The sequence below is a fragment of the Equus asinus genome, chromosome 22 (genome assembly GCF_041296235.1).
Source record: "Equus asinus isolate D_3611 breed Donkey chromosome 22, EquAss-T2T_v2, whole genome shotgun sequence".
NCBI lineage: Eukaryota > Metazoa > Chordata > Mammalia > Perissodactyla > Equidae > Equus > Equus asinus.
Genome location: NC_091811.1, coordinates 23523766 through 23548896, shown reverse-complemented (window position 1 = coordinate 23548896; position 25131 = coordinate 23523766). Strand labels below are relative to the sequence as shown.

At 37.3% G+C, this 25131-nt stretch overlaps 1 protein-coding gene across 1 annotated transcript in view; it reads right to left on the bottom strand.

Annotated features, from left to right (window-relative positions):
• Positions 1-1651: 1651 nt before the first annotated feature.
• The window catches only part of LOC106834116 (salivary acidic proline-rich phosphoprotein 1/2-like), a 42068-nt gene continuing 18588 nt past the window's right edge, over positions 1652-25131 (bottom strand). Inside the window, exons 2-4 of the mRNA XM_014845590.3 lie at positions 4159-4280; positions 3218-3253; positions 1652-2277 (exon numbers count right to left, since the gene is read on the bottom strand). Coding sequence (XP_014701076.3) covers positions 1652-2277; positions 3218-3253; positions 4159-4280 — 784 coding nt within the window. The remainder of the gene's footprint in view (positions 2278-3217; positions 3254-4158; positions 4281-25131) is intronic.

Here is a 25131-nt window from a genome sequence, read left to right as displayed (position 1 = left end):
TGCGAGAGAATTGAGCAATGATAAAAATGAGAGGATGGGGTATAGTGGTTTAGGGGGAGAAGAGGCCTAGCACCACATCCGTTTCCCTAGCGAGCAAGAGAAATTATTTCGTAAATTTTGAGAATTCTATCAGTCAATGGAACTTCCTCACATTTGTTATATTTTCCTTGTTTCTTTAACATTAATTTCCGTCGAAGCTCTGAAGTATGATATTAAGAAATAGTATTTGTGATGTATCATCCAGAGAAGGGAGGAAGACTGGCATTCTTTCAGTTGGCAGCTGGCTTCTGAATCAAGGTGTCGGAAGGAGGGAGAAAGAGGAGAGATCTATTCCTGTTCCCAAAGAAAGAGCAAAGCAAAAATGTTTTCTAGGAAAATGGCCCAGGATGAAGCTTGTTGAAAGCATGAAAGAGAAGGGGTTTTGATGGTCCTGTGCTGTGTTCACAGCCCTCAAATTCCAGACTCACAAACACCCAGAATGAGAGATGGCACTCAGAAATTGGATGCTGATTATTTTATTGGTATTGAAGACAGACTGCATTATTCCAGCGTGAATGCTTTCTGAACGGCTGTTATCTTCATATTCCTTTTCTGAAACAGACAAGAAAGGAAGCTGATAGAGAAGCCAAGACATGGCAGGTAGTTTCTATTCCATTGTTGGAGTTACAGAAGTGAAGTAAGTGGGACCCCATCTTTCTCCCTCTCTCGCTCTCCCTGTTCCTTCCTAATTTCTTTTTGTTTCCTGTTTTTACACACCTGGGAGATAATGTGCCCTAAGTAGTCACTTGGAAGATGAATGAAATAGATTATTCTCAGAGCGTTTATCTTTTGTTTGTTATTGAAAATGTTCAAAGAGATATTTACAAAGATGCAACATATTCTATCACGGTAGAAATGGAAAGCAGCCTACATGTCCACTAGCAGGGGGCTGGTTATAGAAATCTTGACATAGCCACACAATGAATTAGTGTCCAATCGTAAAACAAAAGCAAAAAAGACCAAACAGGGCCTTGTACCTCTATGAACTGAAAAGGAAGTTTTCTAAGAAAGGTTATTTTAAATGAGCAACGTTAATTCTGCATATTAAGTAAGATATCATTTGCAAAAATAAAAAGATTAGTTTATGTTTAAATAAGCATAAATTATTCTAAGAAGATGTTCAAAAGTGTTATAGTGGTTGGTTTTGGGGAGGATGTGGGTAAGTTTTAGCAGTATAAAATTGAAGTATCATTTAGCAGGGACACTGGACCCAGGAAGCCTGTTGTGAGGCAGGACAGAGCAAAGAGCGGTCCAAGTGGAAACTTGAGATGGGAAGTCTGTGAGCCTGAGGAGGAGCAGAAGGGAGGACCAAAGGCAGGACACTGCTCTACTTCCTCTTTACCAGCCCATTTTAAGACAGGTAATCTTGGGGAAAAAGGTGTCTTATGGCAGTGTATCTCAAAATGGAAATTACCTTGAACAGATTGTTAAAAATAAAGTCTTGACCTTATTCTAGAATATCCAAAGAGAAATCCTTATAAATGGGCCCTAGGACTCTGCACTTCCAACATGTTTCCAGTTGATTCATTGGCAAAGTGAAGTTTGAGAATTGTAGGTATTAGGGCCTTTGATGGAGAGTGAAATAGAATCATACCTGTCATTGAATTCCATATTACTGGGGTGGCTGGCCCCCTGGAGGTGGTGGTCCCTGGGGCCCTCCAGGAGGAGGTGGGGGAGGAGGATTTTGATTGCCTTGTGGTCTGGGTGGTTGCTGCTGGGGAGCATCCTTAGAAGGGGATCTTTCTGGGTGTCTTTGGGGTCCTCTCTGCTCAGGAGCATCCTGTTGGTCTCCATCAGCAGGAGGGGCTGGAGGTGGAGGTCCTGCTGGTGGGGGTTGTGGTCCCTGGGGCCCTCCAGGAGGAGGTGGGGGAGGACGATTTTGATTGCCTTGTTGTCTGGGTGGTTGCTGCTGGGGAGCATCCTTAGAAGGGGATCTTACGAGATGTCTTCCTCTTTGGGGTCCTCTCTGCTCAGGAGCATCCTGTTGGTCTCCATCAGCAGGAGGGGCTGGAGGTGGGGGTCCTGCTGGTGGGGGTGGTGGTCCCTGGGGCCCTCCAGGAGGAGGTGGGGGAGGAGGATTTTGATTGCCTTGTGGTCTGGGTGGTTGCTGCTCAGGAGCATCCCCTAGGTTTACATCCTCTGAAGGGGGTCTAGGTGGGCGTCCTACAGGAGGTGGTCTTCCTCCAGGAGGTGGTCTCTGAGGCTCTTGCTCTTGGCTCTGGCTTGAGTTATCTTCATCTGCAAGGGTATGACAGAAGAATAGATGAGCTTAGTGATCGAATTCTCCCCTTTCCTTTTCATTTCTGATGACCTTTTCCAACACCCTTTTTTCTCAGAGCCTGCCTCCTAACTTCCAACCTCACTCCTGTCCACAGCTCCCTTATGCAGTAAAATCTTAATGTGCACACCAGTGATATGGAAATGCTAGTTCTTTGCTCCTGAGACAAACATGTGACTTTGAGTTTGATGAAGCAGCAGTTCTTAGATATCTTAAAATTCCCAGAGAATGTCTCTAAAGGCAGAGTAAAAGAAAAGTGATTATTAATTTCACTTATATTGCCAGTTGTATTTCGAGCCACTGACATAACTTGCCAACTGTGACTCCCAGTCGGGCCACTTGGGCTCCATGGGGGAACCTCAGACTGAAAGACCCAGGTAGAGAAATACTAAGAGAGAGAGAGACAGTGATGGCCCACACAGGATTCACTAAAGATCTGTGGCAAATTGTTATTGGCCACAGGGACACAGTCAAGTGCAGAAACATGGAGAAAAGGGAGCCAGATCCTTATTTCTTTGCATTTCTCGTTAGACCACAGGTTTATAGAGAGGAACACTGGGGAAGAAGGAAAAAACCTAGGGGTTGGTTTTCAGTAGGATGAAGGAGTCAGAATTAAGACTTCTGCCCTTTTTCTGTCACCTCTCAGCAGTCATTCCGGGCCTGAGGGAACAGGCAGCACACTCCTGTTGTCATCCAGGCCAGAGACATCTCTGTTATTCAAGTTGGGGACCTGCTCTTGGTTCCCAGAATTAAGGTTGGTTAAAAGATGGCCTATTTCTCTAGGGTACTAACATTAATCAATATTTGACAAGAAAATGATGATAATAAAACATTGGAGAATTGAAAAATTCTTGAGAAAAGAAAGGAAAGAATTTTGATTGAGGATTAATTGGGATTTACCTGATATAAGGTCGGCATACACTTCATAGGAATCATCTAGGAAAAGAAGCACAGGATGAAGTGAAAAATGAAGTCCCAAATCTTTCAGAGCTCACAACTGTTCTACAGGGAAAGACACCCTTCCAACAACTACCTGTATATCTCATAAGTTAGCTTGTCTGTCATGGTCTGTGATGCCCTTGGATAGGGAGGAAGATGTAAGGGGATGGCAAGGATTTTAGTATCCTGAGAATCAACCAACCTAGGATCCTTCAAAGCCTAATGCTAATTTAACCCAAGTGCTATAGTATTTCATGTTTTAGTATACTTCTGCCCTCTTTCATCATTAACTATTAGATTTATATTAACATGCTGTTCAAAAGGGGTGACCAGGAGAAAATATTTGGATACAGTCTTCCATAAATCGCCCACAGCACACTGAAATATTAAATGTGGGTGGGAGAAAAATGAGAATCTTGGGCCCTGGTATCTCTCTATCTCTATGTAGAGAGAAAGAAATCTCCTATTCTTTTCTGTGTCTCTAAAATAGCTCTGACGTGTGTTCATCTTCGTCTATATCGCATCCCCTAGCAATGCTACCTCACTCACTGTCTATATTCATTACCATAATATCTTCATGACTGAACATCTCCTGTACCAGTCTCACCATCGTCCAGTGCATCCTTCACAGCACAGTCAGAGAGACTTTTCTCAAAACATAAACCCTACCTTGTTTTTCCCATGGCTGAAATTCTTTCTTGGGTTCCAACTGCACTTTAAATAAAATATAAGGACGTGGCATGCAATGAGGACATGACTGGCCTTATCTTTGTCTTAAGACCACTGTAGCTTCTTCTTTCCTCTCATTTCTCTCCCCTCCATACCTCCTTCCTCACTGCAGTGTCATCTGCCAAGCCCCACGAAGAGTCCCAATACCCCCCGCGCCATTTTTGTGTTTTTACCATAATTTCGGCGGTGAGCTGAGCTCAGGGCCAGCAAGGCCACTGAGAGCACAACCAGCAGCATCTTGGAGGAAGCTCTGGAATTGCTCCCGACTCTGTGCTGGGAGAACCCGGGTGGCTTCCTTTATAAAGACATCAGAACAATGGAATCTTTGAGCTCCACTCTGGATGGACCTCATCACCTGATCGACTACGTGAGAGTTTACTCAGTCAAGTCAAGTGCATCCCTTGTTTCCTTTTGGGACTTTGCCCAGCAAGATGGTGTGGAGAGCTTGTTGTTGCTGTCTCATTCTTAAAAGGCACCACATGTGACTTGGGTCATTTTTGAAGGAACTGTGTCCAAGCAGTCAGTACTGATGTTAGAAATGTTTATGTCATCATCTGATTTTCAGTCTGATGGTGAGAGTGTTTCTCTGTACTAACATTGTCTTTTGTGTGTGTGTGTGTATGTGTGTGTATGTGTTGACAGTGATCTTATAGCCAAAAGTGAAGACAGTCCGTATCTCTGGCCATTATTACACCTCTGGCTCTATGAATCATTGTGTGTGTGTACCTGTCTTTATGATATTTATCAAAATTTTTTGATGAAAATTAGATCATTTCTGTGTAACATTGAAATGTGTGAGGAAAACAAATGTTTGGGCTCACACGGATGACAGAAAGTTGACCCTCAGCCTGTTCGGGCTCACAGAGATCATTCCAGATTCTCCGCATCTGTCTTTAATCAGGGAAGTGGCTCTGTAGAACACAGGTGAACTAAAACTTTCTGTTCTTATTACTATTCTTAGGCATTATGATATTTAGTGAAAACAATGGTGGACACAGAAGCCACTGTGGGATTTCTATATCTAAACTAATGAACACAGAGTCGTTTGAATGAATCATGCTATTTTATGTCTCTAAGACTTCTATGCTGTTTCCCTTTTCTAGAGTCTTCTGTAGGATTCAGTTTGGGCCTTATTTCTTCTAGGAAATACATTTTACCACCCCCACTTATCAATTAGTGGCTAAAATTATCCACTCCAATAATATAGCCGGATGCCCACCAAAAATCCTCTCTTGCATTACACTCACCGTCTAGTTTTCATTCAGGTTCTGTGCTGGAATGTGTTTTCTCAGATGCTTCTTCAACACAGGGAAATTTCTCTGCAATATTCAGATGTTCATTTCTCCCCACTCTCCCTCTGAAACTTATTTGTTGCTATTTTATCTCTTGAATCAATCTGCCCTATGTTTCCTTTCCTCTCATTTCCAGCTTTTTGTCTGTGTTTTCTTTTTTTGGCTATGCATTCTGGGAGAATTCCTTTATTTAATCATCTAAATCAGGGGCAGCTCTCCAATAGCTTTCTTGCTTTTGTGCGTAAAATTTCGCACCAAATTCTCATGTTTCCAAAAAGGTCTTTTAAGTTACCTGCATTCATTGCCCTTTCAGCTGCTGGTCATTCTGTCATACTCAGTAGTTGTCAGCTCATCCTTCTCAGTGAAAATCAAGCTGATTCAGTGTCATCAACTGCCACTTATCTCAGAACAAGTATAGGTCTCGTATTATTGCTCAGTTTTTTTGCAGGGCTAGTGGGAATCTGAGATAGTTAGGCTGGGATATCACAAGGAGTGCCATGTGGCTGGAAACCGTAAATGTAGGCCTCATGAGCAATGTGGATGAGTGGATCCATGAGTGTCTGGGTTGTGCCCTCTCTCATATGTTGTTCAGTTTTTGCGCAGGGCTAGAGAGAATTTGCGGATAGTTTGGATGGGATATCACAAGGAGGGCCATGTGGCTGGAAGCCCTCAAGACAGGCCCTTGAGAACTGTGGATAAGTGGATCCTGTGCTACGCACCTGATTGTGTGAGTCTGGCCCTTTCTAAACTGTTGCACAAAACATTAAAGGAAAGTTTTCTAGTTACAATGGCGTTTGCTCCAGATAACTTTGCCCTTGCAAGGTGATCAGGCAGACTGTTTTTCTCTTTTTTTTTTTTCCTGGCATAATTATGGCTATATTCCAGAATGGGGGATACAGTAGCAGTTGGCCATTCTTTTCTGGCTGCATGGGAAAGCAGAATGGTTCTAGCTGGGCTTTGTGGGAGGAAAGGAGTAGTTTCTAGGTCCCCATTATTTGCATATTCAGTTTTCCTTTTTTACTTAAGCTAATTTTAGTTGGGTTTCTTGCATTCGGAGCCAAAGTGATCCTGCTGGATAAAAGAGCGCTAACTGCAAAGCACACACTTTGAGGTATTTCTTCCTCAAACAAAAACTACTCGACTTCTGTCAGTAAGGTAGCAACACACATTTTATGAAACAACTCAGAATTATTCTGTAAAATTCCATATATTGGATTTCCTAAAGTTGCCGACTGGCTGCAACAAGAGTCATATTCTGGAGCCCCTTTTGCTGTTCCAGACCAATCATATTTGGAGGCGTTTTGGTGGGCTGGAGGGGAAAGTTGGTATTGCATGCCATTTTTTTCCCCAAACTGGCTTCATGCAGATCTTTGTTTTATGCCTTTTTCGGTAGGCATAATGTGTGCCTTCTGTTTAGAGCTTGGCAGAACAAACACAATATGGAAAAAGCCTTATCAAGAGTTACCAGAATTAGATTAAGTGCATGTCTATTTTGAACAGAGATAGAGAATATATTTATCAATTTGAGGGCATAAAGCTTAATTCTATTAAATTTGATAGATATGAAAATCAGAATCTGAAATATTTTCATTTCTAAGCTATAATCAACCTTGTATGAAGTTCTCTATGAGATTTATAATCAACCTTGTATGAAGTTCTCTATGAGATTTAAAAATTAATTACTCAAGTAGCAGTTTAAGCAAAATCTGCTTGTTTCAGTTAATGGCTAGCTCAGTAAGCGTTAAGAGTGTAAGCAGTATTAAGAAAATAAAATCGTACCTAGTCTTTAAGAGAAGTATAGTGAGTAGACTATTGGAGTTAAGGATGAATCTGTGGCTGAGGGATAGTTCCTCAGATCCCCTCCTCCAAACACATGAAGTTTGTCACTCTTTTCCAGAGATGTTCATGAATGGGCTCTGTGCCCTCACAGAAATTCAGGTGGATAGATTCTCATCACTCTATATGATTTCAAGATAGATGGAAGAGCCAGAGGAAATCCAAATTTCCTTTTTTGACTTGAGGTCAGCAATCTTATCGTGTAGGTTTCTTTTTTAATGCTGGTTTTGTAATGCTTATTGTAAAAGTGTCATTTAGCCCAGGAAGTTTTCCTAACATTTTCCCAAATAATGGGAATGCATAGAAGTTATCAATGTACCATTACAGAAAAAATATCAGAAACAATATCCCCACATGAAACAAAAAGAGTACCAGAGAAGTGTATCTGAACTTCCTGCCAAGGATGAAGGTCAAGTTAAAGGCAAGTAGAGAACAGGTAGCTCTTCAATCCTCGTTTAAATTTCCAAGCAATTCAGCTTCAATCCCTTATTTTACTCATTTGTGACAATTTAGAGTTTTTCCTTTTTCTTCTGCAGTATTAGAAACGTGTTGACTGATGCCCTTTGCCATGAGCTGTCCTTCAACATTGATTACTAAGGGATGTCTATTAGGAATAAGTACAGAATTTTAAACTCAACTGTTCCTGTGGCTACTGAGAGGCAATGCAGTGAGGGTTTAAAACTTCAGCACAGGGCGGTCCCATTGAGAAAGACTATTAAGGCCCTTAAGTCAGAAATTTTGTTTGTACTTACATAATGTATTAAATGTATCTGAGCATACAAAACTGTATGGGAAGGCCTTTGTGCACATTCTAACCATTGCCTTTTAAATGCTTATCAATCATGTAATTTAATGAACTTTACTCTTTAGGGTAATAGATTTCCTGCCCATTTTTCCTTAGGTTTCTTCTATTGTTCTTATTCCATTTTCGTTGAGATGAATAGTTAATGTATTTTCAATCATCTGGAATTTATTTCCTAATGGCATGAGATAGGAGATTAATTAATTTTTTTATGCATAAACGGCTTCTTTGGATTAAGATTTTTGTGTTTTTTCAACATTGATAACTAATCAGCATCTATTGCGGCCTGCTCTGGACACAACACAAATCCCCTCTGAAGACTCTGTTTTCCCTCTTTCCCTAATATACTATTTCTTACTCACGTTCGATTAAAATTAGCTAGAATATTGTTTTAGCTTAAAAAAGTTATCTTCAGATTCTTGGACATTATTTCTGATTTCTTTAAGTTTTATTGCTATTTCATTAGTAATTATTGAGAAAATTATTATTTCTAATCCTCTGTCCTTATTCTTTTTTCTTGGCCCCTTTTGTGTTCATTTTAGTGGACAAATTCTTTCAAAAATCATTGTAATTCTGAAATGTTCTTATGTGCTTTGACAATTAAACGGTATATATCCTAGTTTAAGAAGTTATCCTTCAGGAATTTTGAAAAAATTAGTTTAATATCTTAAATTTGCAAAATTTCAGATGAGAAGTCTAAAGTCAACATGATGCTCATTTATTTGCTGGAGATGTCTACGTTTTAGTTTCCTATTGTACCTTTGGAAGGCTTGTTTACTTTCTCCTTATATTTGAATTCATAAATTTTTCCAGATTCTTTCTGGGAGTGTTTTTAACATCACTTTCTATTAGCACTTAGTGAGTCTGGAATAATTTTCACTTTAGAAAAGTTGTCTTAGATTATTTTACTGATAATTTATTCTTTATATTTTTAATTTTAGAACCCCCTCTAAACAGTTATAAAAACTTTTTATTTTTAATTTCAGTAACATTGGTTTATAACACTATTTAAATTTCTGGTGTACATCATTATATGTTGATTTTTGAGGTGAATATATCATGTTCACCACCCAAAGACTAATTACAATCCATTACCACACACATGTAATCACCCCTTTTGCCTTCCTCCCTCTCCAATTCCCCTCTGGTAACCACCTATCCAATCTCTGTTGCTATGCATTTGATTGTTGTTGTTTTCATCTTCTACATATGAGAGAGATCATATGGTATTTGATTTTCTCCCTCTGACTTATTTCGCTTAGCATACTACCCTCAAGGGCCATCTATGTTGTCACAAATGGCCAGATTTCATCATTTCTTACGGCTGAGCAGTATTCTATTGTGTGTATATACTACATCTTCTTTATCCATTCATCCCTTGATGGGCACCTAGGTTGCTTCCAAGTCTTGGCTATTGTGAATAATGCTGCAATGAACATACAGGTGCCTGTATCTTTATGCATTCGTATTTTCATGTTCTTTGGATAAATACCCAGCAGTGGAATAGCTTGATCATATGGTAGATCTGTTCTTAATTTTCTGAGGATACTCCATACTGTTTTCCATAGTGGCTGCACCAGTTTGCACTCCCACTGGTAGTGTACAAGGGTTCCCTTCTCTCCACATCCTCTCCAACACTTACTGTTTCCTGTCTTCTTAATTATAGCCATTCTGATGGGAGTGATGTGATATCTCATTGTAGTTTTGATTCGAATTTCCCTGATAGTTAATGATGTTAAACATCTTTTCATGTGTCTGTTGGTCACCTGTATATTTTCCTTGGAGAAATCTCTGTTCAGATATTTTGTCCATTTTTTAATTGGGTTGCTAGTTTTTTTGCTGTTGAGACGTATGATTTCTTTGTATATTTTGGATATTAGCCCCTTATCTGATATATGGTTTGCAAATATCTTCTCCCAGTTTTTAGGTTGTGTTTTCATTTTGTTGATGCTTTCCTTTGCTGTGCAGAAGCTTTTTAGTTTGATATCATGCCATTGCTTATTTTTTCTGTCGTGTTCCTTGCTTAGGCAGACATGGTATTTGAAAAAAGCTGCTAAGTCCTATGGTGAAGAGCATTCTGTCTAGGTTTTCTTCTAAAAGTTTCATGGTTTCAGGTGTTACATGCAAGTCTTTAATCCATTTTGAGTTGGTTTTTGTGCATGGTGTAAGATAATGATCTACTTTCATTCTTTTGCATGTGGCTGTCCAGTTTTCCCAGCACCATTTATTGAAGAGATTCTCCTTTTCCCATTGTATGCTGTTGGCTCCCTTGTCAAAAATTAGCTGTCCATATATGTGTGGCTTTTTCTGGGCTTTCAATTCTGTTCCATTGATCTGTGTGTCTGTTTTTGTGGCAGTACCATGCTGTTTTGGTTACTATAGCTTTGTAGTATATTTTGAAATCAAGGATTGTGATACCTTCAGGTTTGTTCTTTTTCCTCATGATGCGTTTGACTATTCTGGGTCTTTTGCTGTTCTGTATAAATTTTTGGATTCTTTATTATATTTCTTTGAAAAATGTTGTCGGGACTTTGCTAGGAATTGCATTGAATCTATAGATTGCTTTATGAAGTATGGACATTTTAACTATGTTAATTCTTCCAATCCAAGAGAATGGAATATCTTTCTATTTCTTTGTGTTGTCTCCAATTTCTTTCAACAATGCTTTATAGTTTCAGCGTAAGTTTGTTCCTAGGTATTTTATTTTATTTTTTTGGAATTGTAAATGGGATTGTATTCTTAATTTCTCTTCTGTTACTTTGTTGTTAGTGTATATAAATGCAATTGATGTTTGCATGTTGATTTTGTATCTTGCAACTTGACTGTATTCATTTCTTATTTCTAAAAGTTTTTTTAGTGGAAAAAACTTTTAGGGTTTTCTATATATAAAATCATGTCATCTCTAAATAGTGGCAGTTTCACTTCTTCTTTTTTAATTTGGATCTCTTTTGTTTTTTTTCTTGCCTGATTGCTCTGGCAAGGACTTCCAATACTACGTTAAATAAGAGTGGTGAAAGTAGGCATCCTTTTCTGGTTCCTGTTCTTAGAGGGATAATTTTCAGTTTTTATCCATCGTGAATGATACACTGTGGGTTTCTCATATATGTCCTTTATTATGTTGAGATTCTTTCCTTCTGTACTTATTTTATTCAGAATTTTGATTGTAAATGGATGTTGTATCTTGTGTAATGTTTTCTGTGTACCTATTGAGGCGATCATGTGGTTTTTTATTCTTCATTTTGTTAATGTGGTGTATCACGTTGATTGATTTGCAGATTTTGAACCATCCCTGCATCCTTGGGATAAATCCCACTTGATCATGTTGTGTGATCTTTTTAAAGTATTGTTGTACTCCATTTGCTGATATTTTGTTGAGGATTTTTGCATCAATGTTCATCAGTGATATGGGCCTGTAGTTTTATTTTTTTCTGTTGTCCTTACCTGGTTTTGGTATCAGTGTAGTATTGGCTTTGTAGAATGAGTTAGGAAGCTTCCCCTCCTCTTCAATTTTTTTGGAAGAGTTTGAGAACGATAGATGTCTTCTTTTAATGTTTGGTAGAATTCACAAGGAAAGCCATCTGGTCCTGGGCTTTTATGTTTTGGGGGGTTTTTGATTACTGATTCAATCTCCTTACTGGTGTTGGTCTATTCAAATTCTCACCTTCTTCTTGATTCGGTTTTGGAAGGTTGTATGATTCTAACATTTTTTCATTTCTTCTAGATTATCCAATTTGTTAGTGTATAGTTTTACATAGTAGTCTCTTATAATCTTTTGTATTTCTGAGGTGTCTTTGTAATGTCTCTTCTTTCATTTCTGATTTTCTTTGAGCCTTCTCTCTTTTTTTCTTGATGAGTCTAGTTAAAGGTTTGTCAATTTTGTTTACCTTTTTACAGAACAAGCTTTTGGTTTCATTGATTTTTTCTATTGTTTTTGTAGTATCTATTTTGCTTATTTCTGCTCTGATTTTTATTATTTCCTCCCTCCTGTTGATTTGGGGCTTTGTTTGTTCTTCTTTTTCCACTTCCTTTTGGTGCACTGTTATATTGTTTATTTGGGATTTTTCTTCTTTGTTGTGGTAGGCCTGAATTGCTATAAACTTCCCTCTTAGAACTGCTCTTGCTGTATCCCATACAAGTATTTTCATTTTCATTTGTTTCCAGATGTTTTTTGATTTCTCCTTTAATTCCTTCATTGACTCAATCATTGTTCAGTAGAATTTTGTTTAATCTCCAGATTTTTGTGGCTTTTCTGATTTTCTTCCTGTAGTTGATTTCTAGTTTCATATCTTTGTGGTCAGAAAAGATGCTTGGGGTTATTTTGATCTTCTTAAATTTATTGAGACTTGGTTTGTGGCCTATATATTATCAATCCTGGAGAATGTTCCATGTGCATTTGAAAAGAACATAAATTCTGCGTTTTTTCGATGGAATGTTCTATATATATAAATCTATTAAGTCCATCTTGTCTAATGTGTCATTTAAGGCCAATGTTTCCTTGTTGATCTGCTATTTGGATGATCTATCCATTGGTGTAAGTGCAGTGTTAAAGTCCTCTACTATTATTGTGTTACTGTCTATTTCTCCTTTTATATCTGTTAATAATTACTTTATATATTTAGGTGCTCCTATGTTGGGTGCATAGATATTTACAACTGTTTTGTCTTCTTGTTGGATTATTCCCTTTATCATTATGTTGTGCCCTTCTTTGTCTCTTGTTACAGTTTTTGTTTTAAAGTCTATTTTGTCTGATATAGTTACTGACACTCCAGCTTTCTTTTCTTTGCCATTTGCATAAAATATCTTTTTCCATCTTTTCCCTTTCAGTTTGTGAGTGTCTTTAGGTCTGACGTGTGTCTCTTGTATGCAGCATATATATGGGTCTTGTTTTTTTTTTATCCAATCAGCCACCCTATGCCTTTTGATTGGAGCATTTATTCCTTTGACATTTAAAGTAGTTATTGATAAATAAGTATTTATTGCTGTTTTGTTACTATTTTTTTCTGAGTGTTTTAATAGTTCTTCTCTGTTTCTTTCTTCTTCTCTTGCTCTCTTCCCTTGTGGTTTGATGGCTTTCTTTGGTAATATCTTTGATTTCTTTCCTCTTATTTGTTTATTTATTATAGGTTTCTGGTTTGTGATTACATGAGGTTCATATATAGTGTTCTAGGTATATATCAATCTATATTGAGTTGACAAATCTCTTTAGTTTGACCTCTGTCTAATAGCTCTACTCTTTTACTCTCCTTATTCCACATTTTATATTTTTCAAATCATATCTAATCTCTTATTTTGTGTGTGTCTATCCATTACTCTCATCATTGAAATAGGTAATTTTAGTACTTTTGTCTTTTAACCTTCATGTTATCTTCATAGGTGGTTGACCTGCTACCGTTACTGTATTTTTGCCTTTACCAGTGGTTTTATTAACTTTTTTTGGATTAATTTTCTTATCTCTATTTGTGATCTTCTCTTTCCCACTTAAATAAGTCCCTTCAGCATTTCTTGTAGAATTGATTTCTTGGTGATAAACTCCTTTAATTTTTGCTTGTCTGGGAAATTCTTTCTCTCTCCTTCCATTCTGAATGATAACCTTATTGGATAGAGTATTCTTGGCTGTAGGTTTTTTCCTTTCAACACTTTAAATAAGCTGTGCCACTCTCTTCTAGCCTGTAGGGTTTGGCTGATAAGTCTACTGACATCGTTATGGGTTTTCCTTTGTATGTTGCTTGTTGCCTTTCTCTAGCAGATTTTAGGATTCTCTCTTTATCTTTAATTTTGGACATTTTAATTATAATGTGTCTTGGTGTGGGCCACTTTGGGTTTATCTTGTTTGGTGCTCTTTATCCTTCCTGTATTTGGATGTCTGTTTCCTTCCACAGGTTAGGAAATTTTTTAGCCACTATTTCTTCAAGTACACTCTCTGCCCCTTTGTCTCTCTCTTTTCCTTCTGGGATACCTATAATACGAATGTTAGTGTGCTTGATATTGTCTCAGAGTTCCCTTAGACTGTTCTCATTCTTTTTAATTTTTTTTATTTTTTAAAGACTGGCACCTGAGCTAACAACTGTTGGCAACCTTCTTTTTTTTTTTTTTTTTTTTTAATTTTCTTCTTCTTCTCCTCAAAGCCCCCCAGTACATAATTGTATATTGTAGTTGTAGCTCCTTCTGGTTGTGCTTAATTCTTTTATCTGTTCAGCTTGGGTGATTTCCTCTAGTATTTCATTCAGCCTGCTGATCCCTTCTTCTATATCATTTACTCTGCTATTGATTCCGTCTGGTGAATTGTTCATTTCCGATATTGTATTCTTCATTTCTGATTGGTTCTTTTTTATATTTTCTAATTCTTAGTTGATGTTCTCACTGTGTTCATCCAGTCTTTTCACAATATCAGTGAGCATCCTTATGAATTTTTGTTTGAAATATTTTTCAGGTAGATTGCTTATTTCTGTTTCATTTAGTCCTTTTTTGGGGGGTTTTGTCCTGTTCCCTTGCTTGGAAGGTGTTCCTTTGCCTCCTCATTTATGCCTCTTTCTCTGTACTTATATCTATGTATTAGGTCAGTCAGCTATGTCTCATGTTCTTGGAGAAGTGGGCTTATGTAAGAGAGGCCAATTGAGGCCTAGCAGTGTGCTTCCCTCTGGTCACCAGTTCAAATGTTCCAAGAGTGACACCTGTGTGGGCTACTTGTGTTCTTCTGCTGTGGCAGGGTTGCTCTTACTACAGATACCCAGGAACCTAGGCTTTCTGTCCCTGGCCGGCTGTTTGTAAATCGGATTTGGGGAGCCCCAGAATCATTGGCTACAAGTTCTAATAGCACACTCCTGTCACAATTTTCCTGTTAAATGAGTAGGCACCCAGTGTAGCTGGTTTCTAGGCTCAGAGGCTTACAGTTGCTGTAGGCCTGAGGCCTTCAAGGCTGTTTTCAGTTCCCTTAGGATTGCAGCTGAGTGGGGCTGGCCACGGCTCCTGGGAGCACCCAACTGTTTCAGGCTTTGGAAGGTGGAGCTGATCACCTTTGTGGTTGTTTGTGAGGCACAGGTCTTTTGCCACTGATAAGCCCCATCCCCACATGTCTACACACACCATCAACACAGTCCTGGCCCATGCACACTTCCTGACCCCCTGGAATGTACCAAGTCACCCTACTACAGAGGCCCCCACCTCTCCACCAATGCCCACCACAGTTCACCTGGTCCTCAACAGGCTTTGCACCACAGAGGCACACTTACCTGCCTGTAGAGGATCCAAGCACTCAGTCCATGTAGGATGAAAAATTGCCCAAGGGCTTGCTGTTGGGTGGTGCTGGTCCCTAAACCAGGCTACCTGCTCTAGCTGAAGTGGATTAAATTTGTGCCCTAGTGGGCATGGCAGACCCCTGGGCTAACAGGCCAGGAGAAGAACTCCAATGGTGTCTGCCAGTGTCTGTGTCAGCACACCTGTACTAGGTCACAACAATGGTTGCCACCAATGTCTCAGTCTCTGGAAAGGTCTCACCTCTCACCAAGATGCACCCAGAGCCTACCAAGTGAGTCTCTTTTCACCAAAAACTGTGTACCTTTCTTTCTGGTGATCTTACATTACCCTCTGAGATTGGTGAATTTGTGCATGGGCTCTTTAAGAGCTGGCTTTTTTCCACTATGTCAGAAGCTTTTCTAGGGGTATTCCCCATTGTAGTTAGTAGCCAGCAAAGCCAGATATTATGAGACTCATCTTGATTGTGCTGAGTCTAAAGGATGCTTATAGTGGTAAAGCTCCCATGCTCGGTTATCCCACTCCTCCTGGGAAGGCTGCATACCTTAGGATTGCTCCTGACTGGCCACGAAGTGCTGCAGCTTGTGAAGGTGACTTTTGCTCTCTCCGAAAAGGAATTTCTATCTCTTCCACCTCAGTCTGGACTGTCCCTTATTGTGGGGGTTCTTTTTATCTGGTTTTCAGTTCTCTCTCGGGGTAACTGTTCCAGAGTAGTTGTAAATTGGTTGTGTCCATGGTAGCAGGTGAATTCAGAGTCCACCTATACCACCATCTTGACACCACTCTTCTATTGAAACTTTTGAATTTATTTTGTATGTTCTAAAATTTCCTGTCACTCTTATTTTCTCTTTGCTCTTTTCCAACGTATTGTGTGAAATATGTTCACATTCTCCTTACCTCACTCATTCCATCTTTATCTATGTTCATTCTGCTACTTAGAGCATCATTCTAAAACAAAATTGTAAATTTATCGCAATTGTTTTCCTTCTATTATGGCAGCCTGCTTTCCTCAATTTAGTGCTCCTGAGATTATAATTTCATTGACTTCTTTTTGCCTTTTTTCTTATGTGTTTTCTACAGTTGGGAGTAGTATGAAGGTTGGTTTGTTTTTGTGTATAGTAACTTCTTTAAGTGATGCATTTTTCTTTACTTGTTTGATAAGATTTAGAGAATTACCTGTGTTGATGAAGTAGGTCTAGATTGAACTTTATCGACAGTTGGAGTATAAATCCTCAGCCCAGATGAGAAATGCTGTTTGTGTCAGTGAATGTGGTTTCTGATAGTAAGATCTCCATTAAGTGTATTTGTAAAGCAACATCTAATAAAAAGGTTATATTGTTTTTAAAAAATTGTTTTTATTGGTATCTTAACTTTGTGCTAAAATTGCATAGAGTTAGCTTGTCTTTGACTCCTATCTCAGTGATATTGAAAATGTATCTGATTTGCTACTCCCCACCTCACCCACAACTATTTCGTTATTGTGGTCTCAAAGACTGCTTTCCAATTGTCCTTCAGACTTTTGTTCAAGCCAATGACAATCACTCTACAGATATTGAGCTGTCATTCCTGGTTTTTGTACCTGCACAAGCAGTGACTCATCAGGCCCAAAGAAATTGTAAGATGTCGTTAATTTTATGATATGGACAGATCTTAGAGATGAAATAAGAAAAAATATGTCTTGGAATGAATGAAATACTGTGTTTAAGCAAAATTGTTGGAAGAAATGGGCAGAAACACTGTTATATCACAATACCTTTATATACATTTGTCATGTTTTTAAAAGATGCTGTAGACATAAAGGGCTATAGATGATATAAATAACAAAAAATAAAACTGTTCTACTATTTTAATGTATCTAAGAGTATTTCCTAAAGAAATTAAACCACTTTGTCCAGTGCCCCTGGATTAATTAACAATATTTACCCTTTATTACAATATCTCTTAGACTGCTGTGTGTAGATCACATGCATCAGAATCACCTGAAATATTTATTAAAATGCAAATTTTGGGGCTCCATTGGAGACATAGTATATCAGTATCTATAGATTAAAGCCATAGGTACTTCATTTTAACAGACACTCAGATGATTTTAATACATTTTAAAATTAGAGAACAGCTATCCAATTAGAGTACTAAGAGAAACTCAACAAATTCTAAGAAAGAAACTTAGTAAACAACTTTCTTGCCCACCATGAAACACAACTTAGAATTTAGTGATTAATTATAGACAAAACATTCTAACATGAAAACAAAAGAGAAAACATTTCTAAGAAATGTTTAAGTTTAAAAAAATCAAATGTGAAATCACAGACTACTCAGGAATTTGCAAAATGAGAGTTCCATGTTTTAAAATCTATGAATTAGATCAACATTTTACTCATAAAAATTTATGGAACCAAATGCATTTATTACTAAAGAAGATTTAGAAAAGTAAGTGAAATAAATATTACATTAAAAAATAGTGAAAGAAAAACAAAGTAATCCCAATAGTATGAAGCAAAAATAAGGCTAAAATCAAAATCAGAAGAAAATTTGAAATAAACCCAAGACTATCATTTGAAATAAATAAGTAAACAAAATAAGTGTACCTAATTGAGACAGAAGCCATTATTAATGAAATGAAGTGGATTAAAAAAATGTATATATATATACTACAACTCTACAGCAACGTATATTATTTTCTGAATAAATCACACTCAAATATACATTGACACAACTGAGTCATGAATATATGATGGATACAAAGAGACCAATATCTATGGATGAAATTGAGAAAGTTGTTAAAAAAGTAAATCTTTAAAAGGGGCAATTCCACATGGTTTTAAGTGTTAATTTTATAAATCTTCAAGGAATAGACCATGAATATGCTATTCAAAATATGCTACAGCATTGAGAAAAGGAGAATTTTGCACTTATTCTCATAAAGCAACCATTATTTTGACAATAAAATATTCTGTGTATTCGGAAGTATTTAACTATGGACATCATGCTTATAAATTTCTTTTTTTAAAATACTGAAAACAACCTTGCTGTTCTTCAGTCATTTCATGTAACGATTAAAAATTATTGTGCATGAGATTTGATCAGGAAAATAAAATAGAACACATGTACTTATACTGCCTTTGACCCAAAGTCTATGAAATAGTAGAAAGTATTTTTTTTTTTTTTTAAAGATTTTATTTTTTCCTTTTTCTCCCCAAAGCCCCCCGGTACATAGTTGTGTATTCTTCGTTGTGGGTTCTTCTAGTTGTGGCATGTGGGACGCTGCCTCAGCGTGGTCTGATGAGCAGTGCCATGTCCGCGCCCAGGATTCGAACTAACGAAACACTGGGCCGCCTGCAGCGGAGCGCGCGAACTTAACCACTCGGCCACGGGGCCAGCCCCTAGAAAGTATTTTTAAAAGAATGAATTCATAACATTTCTGAAAAATAACAGAGAGTATTAACTGCAGATTAGAAATTTATGAAGACTTTCTAAAGGGTAGAAAGCATAGCTATAGAGGAGCAGACAAACACGATGAAAGGACACTCACAGTTGAAAGCAAATCCAAGAGAAGACAGCTAAGGAGATGAGAATGGTTCAGAGTGTTCCAGCTCAGAGTTGAGTGGATATCAGGAGTGGGAGGTGGCCCTGGAGAAAACATCAGGATGATTAATGGAGATAAACTGTGTTTGAAATTCTGGGTCTTCAACTTTCTACTTCTTCCATAGATGTGGAGGAAAAGACCACAGTGCACTCACCACCAGGTTAAAATACTAATTGTATGTTGTCTGTCCAACCTCCAATGAGGCAGCATAGTACCTAGATATCCAAGACAAAGGCAACTGTTTTGCCCACCATGACAATAATTCTTTTGGAAAATGGTTTGGAACTAATACATAACTGGTGTACAGAAATGAGTGTGGAGACTCAAAGACCATTTCTGCTTTAATGACCATCAGTTGATGGTGCAAGAAAACCTGAAGGAACTCTTCACCAAATCTTTTAATACTCCTAAGAAGATAGTGAGAGTTTTCAGAAGCTTCAGGAGGGGAATTGAAGCCTTGACTGAGTTTGCTGAAGAGATTCACTTCTTTATGATTTATAGGAAAGCATCAATAAAGAGAAGGGCGTGGACGACAGTTTAAAAAATTTTACAACACCTATCTCAGATTCTAAATTTCATTAAAGTATAGAACCTCTTCTATAAAATGAGGCACACAGTAGCCAATATTGCTGCAGAACTGAGAACAGATGTATCTTTTATTCTTCAAGCTTGGATATGCCAGCTGAGATAAAGCTTAAATGTTGAAGTAGATCAGCAGAACCTCATTATGCCAATGATGATTACAGTCAACCATAAGAAAGAAAGGTGTTTCCAAGGCGTGACATTTCCTTTTTGGGGAAAGATGGCATTCGATCCTAGGCTCAGACATATGGTTGAGAGCTTGCAGGATTAGTAAGTATCCAAGGCCAAGAGAAGCGCAGGCCTGATGACATGTCTTATGTGTCTTGGACATTGGGACTCTAAATGTCCTCAAAATAAAACATATAACAGTTGCTGTGTCTTTGGGGCCCATTGAAAACAGGAGAGAGAAACTGCCCTTTTAAAGTGAGCAATAGGGTGGAAATTTCAGGATGTAAAATGTCCTAGGGGTCATTCAAAGAGTTCTTCTATCACCTCTTTGTTCTCCAATCAAAGAAATATTACAGTGTTATATATTACCATGTTAATTTCAGTGCCTTGCATGTGAGAGATTTTTTTATATCTGAGAATATATGGATTCTTGACTTATTGAAAAATTAAGGGGACACAAGGGATGACAGAATGTTCTCACATTACATAAGCAGTCTTAGCATGACAACATTAATGCTACCACCAACAATACAATTTCTGACCACAGCTAAATTTTATTTTTGCTAAGTTTTGGGGTGTTTTATTCAAAGCGATTGTCACCAGAGCAGGAGGAGTCAACAGATAATGTGTGGTAGCTTAATTGGCTATGCTTTTTCGTTTTTAGTGGCACATAAGGTGATGATGTATTTGACAATCCATAGCATGCTGAATTCAGTGAAATGCAATGAGAATGGAAAGTCCTTAGATGGTAGTGCCAATAATGTCTAAGGACACTAATACTAATTTTGTATATTTTATAGAGAACTTCCTAAATTGCAAGTGTATTCCAAGAAATGGAATTCTATGTCAAAATGTCGGCAGTTATAAAACGTTAATATAGATTTCCCTAAAACTAACTACACTAGTTCATGATGATAGGTGAAGTACACGAAGATAGTTGGTTTGCTCAAATCCTCTCCATTCATTGATATCTGGTATTTTACAGTTTTGTAACTCTGATATGCAAAAATGTACTTAATATTAATGTATAGCTTCTTGATTATCAGTGAGAGTGGAATTGCTTTGTATGATTATTGGCAATTTAAATGTCCTTTTGTGTGTGTGAAATGACTGCTCGTATCTGTTTCTGAGTAGTAGACAGAAGGTTCACAGGCAGCAGATGGATAAATCAGATAAGGCTAACTTGCTCAAAAAATAGAGAGGACTGACTGTCAGAATATCTCATGGAGGGATGTGCACTATTATCCAGGAGAGTGCAGGTAATATTCTGACCTCCCAAATCCTCTCCAGTGTGTTCATGGTTATGGATGATGAGTTGGAGTCAGTGAGGGTCAGACTTTCTGGAACCTGGACTGTTCCCTCCAGGCTCAGCAGTTTATAATTTAGGCTGAGATGACTGTCTGAGAGTGTGTAAGTCGACGTGGATGAATGCCATAAACACCTCAAATGACCAGGACCACCATCCATGTGGTAGTTTTATAATTTCCAGATGACTACACAGTAAAGCACTATACATCCAGGCATGAACTCCATTATTACCTTTAGCTCTTCCACCTACTATAGTTGGCCCAGCACTTTCTTGAACATAGACTTGTAGACTTGAAACAATATCATATGCTATGACATTTATTAATTTTTCTATTGGTTATTTTGTAGTTTTCCTAGTGTTTGGTTTAATTTCTTTATATATTGTGGATATCAATCCTGCATACAAAATATATTTTGTCAATGTTTTCTCTTAATCCCTTGAATATCTTTTAAATTTGTTCAAGGTGTTTTTTATTAAAAAGAAATGTTTTTGAAAATGAAGTCATTTCATTTCAAAAAATCCTCAAGAAATTATTCCTTTTTTTCACAGTTCTTTTTTTTAAAGTGCGGTAACATTGGTTTAATAACATTTAAATTTCAGGTGTACATTGTTTTATTTTTCATTTTCTGTGTAGATTACGTCATGTTCACCACCCAAAGACTAATTACAATCCATCACCACACACAGGTCCCTAATCACATCTTTTGCCCTCCTCCCTCCCCCATTCCCCTCTGGTAACCACCTGCCCAATCTCTGTTTCTCTGTGTTTGTCGTTTTTACCTTCTACTTATGAGTGGGATCATACAGTATTTGACTTTCTCCCTCTGACTTATTTCTCTTGGCATAATATCCTCAAGGGCCATCCATGTTGTCACAAATGGCTGGATTTCATCATTTCTATGGCTGAGTAGTATTCCATTGTGTATATATACCACATCTTCTTTATCCATTCATCCCTTGATGGGCACCTAGGTTGCTTCCAAGTCTTGGCTATTGTGCATAAGGCTGCAATGAACATAGGAGTGTAGATATCTTTATGTATTCATATTTTCATGTTCTTTGGATAAATACTCAGCAGTGGAATAGCTGGATCATATGCTAGATCTATTCTTAATGTTTTTAGGAATCTCCATACTGTTTTCCATAGTGGCTGCCCTCCCATCAGTAGTGTATAAGAGTTCCCTTTCTCCATATCCTCTCCAAAACTTCTTGTTTCCTGTCTTGTTAATTATGGCCATGCTGATAAGAATGAGATGATAGTTCACTGTAGTTTTGATTGCGTTTCCCTGGGAGTTAATGATGTTGAACATCTTTTCATGTGTCTTTTGCCCATTTGTATATCGTCTTTGGAGAAATCTCTGTTCAGATCTTTTGCCAATTTTTTAATTGGGTTGTTAGTTTTTTTCGTTTTTGAGATGTATGTGTTCTTTGTATATGTTGGGTATTAACCCCTTATCAGATATATGGCTTGCAAATATCGTCTCTCAATTTTTAGGTTGTCTTTTCATTTGTTGATGGTTTCCTTTGCTGTGCATAAGCTTTTTAGTTTGATGTTGTCCAATTTGTTTCTTTTTTCTATTGTTTCCCTTGCCTGGTCAGACATTGGTACTTGAAAATATGCTGCTAAGACTGATGTCAAAGAGTGTACTGCCTATATTTTCTTCTAGAAGTTTCATGATACCAGATCTTACACTCAAGTCGTTAATCCATTATGAGTTAATCTTTGTGTATTGTATAAGGCAAGGATCTACTTTCATTCTTTTGCATGTTGCTGTCCAGTATACCAACACCATTTATTGAAGAGACTCTTCTTTCTCCATTGTATGCTCTTGGCTCCCTTGTAGAAAATTAGTTTTCCATATATGTATGGGTTTATTTCTGGGTTCTCAATTCTGCTCTATTGATCTGCGTTTCCATTATTAGGTTATTACCATGCTGTTTTGGTTACTATAGCTTTGTAGTATATTTTGAAATCAGGGATTGTGATACCTCTAGCTTTGTTCTTTTATCTCAGGATTCCTTTGTCTACTTGGGGTCTTTTGCTGTTTCACATAAATTTTCAGATTCTTTTTTCTATTTGTTTGGAAAATGTTGTTGGGACTTTGCTAGAGATTGCATTGAATCCTTAGATTGTTTAGTGAGTTTGGACATTTTAACTATGTTATTCTTCCAATCCAAGAGGATAGAATGTCTTTCCATTTCTTTGTGTCTTCTTCAATGTCTTTCAACAATGTTTTATAGTTTTCAGTGTACAGATCTTTCACTTCTTTGATTAAGTTTATTCTTAGGTATTTTATTCTTTTTGTTGCAATTGTAAATGGGATTGTATTCTTAATTACTCTTTCTGGTACTTTGTTGTTAGTGTATATACATACACATGATTTTTGCATGTTGATTTTGTATCCTGCAACTTTATCATAATGATTTATTATTTCTAAAAGTTTTCTGGTGGATTCTTTAGGGCTTTCTCTATATAAAATCATGTCATCTGCAAATAGTGACAGTTTCACTTCTTCTTTTCCAATTTGGATCCCTTTTATTTCTTTTTCTTGCCTGATTGCTCTGGCAAGGACTTCCAATACTATGTTAAATAAGAGTGGTGAAAGCGGGCATCCTTTTCTGGTTCCTGTTCTTAGAGGGATAGTTTTCAGTTTTCCTCCATTGAGAAAGATATTAGCTGTGAGTTTGTCACATATGACCTTTATTATGTTGAGGTTCTTTCCTTCTGTACTTATTTTATTCAGAGTTTTGATTGTAAATGGATGCTCTATCTTGTGTAATGTTTTCTCTGCATCTTTTTTGGTGATCATGTGGTTTTTATTCTTCATTTTGTGATTATAGTCTATCATCTTGATTGATTTGCAGATGTTGAACCATCACTGCATCCCTGGAATAAATCCTACTTGATCATGTTATGTGATCTTTTTAATGTATTGTTGTGCTCCATTTGCTAGTATTTTGTTGAGGACTTTTGCATCAGTGTTCATCAGTGATATTGGCCTGTAATTTTCTTTTTTTTGTGTTATTCTTGTTTGGTTTTGGTAGCAGGGTAATGTTGGCTTTGTAGAATGAGTTAGGAAGCTTCCCCTCCTCTTCAATTTTTTTGGAAGAGTTTGAGAAGGATAGGTATTAAGTCTTCTTTGAATGTTTGGTAGTATTCACCAGGGAAGCCATCTGGTCCTGGACTTTTATTTTTTGGGATGTTTTTGATTACCGTTTCAATCTCCTTACTGGTGATTGGTCTATTCAAATTCTCTATTTCTTCTTGATTCAGTTTTGAAATGTTTTGTGATTCTAAGAACTTATCAATTTCTTCTAGATTATCCAACTTGTTGGCCTGTAGTTTTTTGTACTATTTTCTTATAATCTGTTGTATTTCTGAGGTGTCCTTTGTAATATTTCCTCTTTCATTTCTCATTTTATTTATTTGAGCCTTCTTTACTTTTTTCTTGATGAGTCTAGCTAGAGGTTTGTCAATTTCATATGTCTTTTCAAAGAAGCGGGTCTTTGTTTCATTGATTTTTTTCTACTTTTTTAGTCTCTGTTTCATTTATTCCCACTCTGATTTTTATTATTTTCTTCTCTCTATTGATTCTGGGCTTTGTTTGTCCTTCTTTTTCCAGTTTCTTTTGGTGTACTGTTAGAGTGTTCATTTGGGATTTTTCTTTTTTGTGGTGGTATGCCTGTATTGCTATAAACTTCCCTCTTTGCACCGCTGTTGCCGTATCTCATATATTTTGGCATGTCGTGTTTTCATTTTCATTTGTCTCCAGATAATTTTTGATTTCGCCTTTGAATTATTCATTGAACCAATCTTTGTTCAGTAGCATTTTGTTTAATCTCCACATCTTTGTGGCTTTTCTGATTTCCTTCCTCTAGTTAATTTCTAGTTTCATCCCTTTGTGGTCAGAAAAGATGCTTGGTATTATGTCAATCTGATTAAATTTATTGAGACCTGCCTTGTGGTCTAATATGGGATCAATCCTGGAGAATGTTTCACGTGCATTTGAAAATAATCTCTATTCTGCAGATTTTGGTTGGATTGTTTTGCATATATCTACTAAGTCTAATGCATCACTTAAGGCCAATTTTTCTCAATTGATCTTTTGTTTGAATGATCTATTCATTGGTGTAAGTGGAGTGTTAAAACTCTCTACTGTTACTGTGTTACTGTCCTTTTCTCCTTATGTCTGTAAATAAGTGCTTTATGTACTTAGATTCTCCAATATTGGGTGCATAAATATTTACAAGTGTCATATCCTCTTGTTGGATTATTCTCTTTACCATTGTGTTGTGCCCTTCTTTGTCTCTTGTTACAGT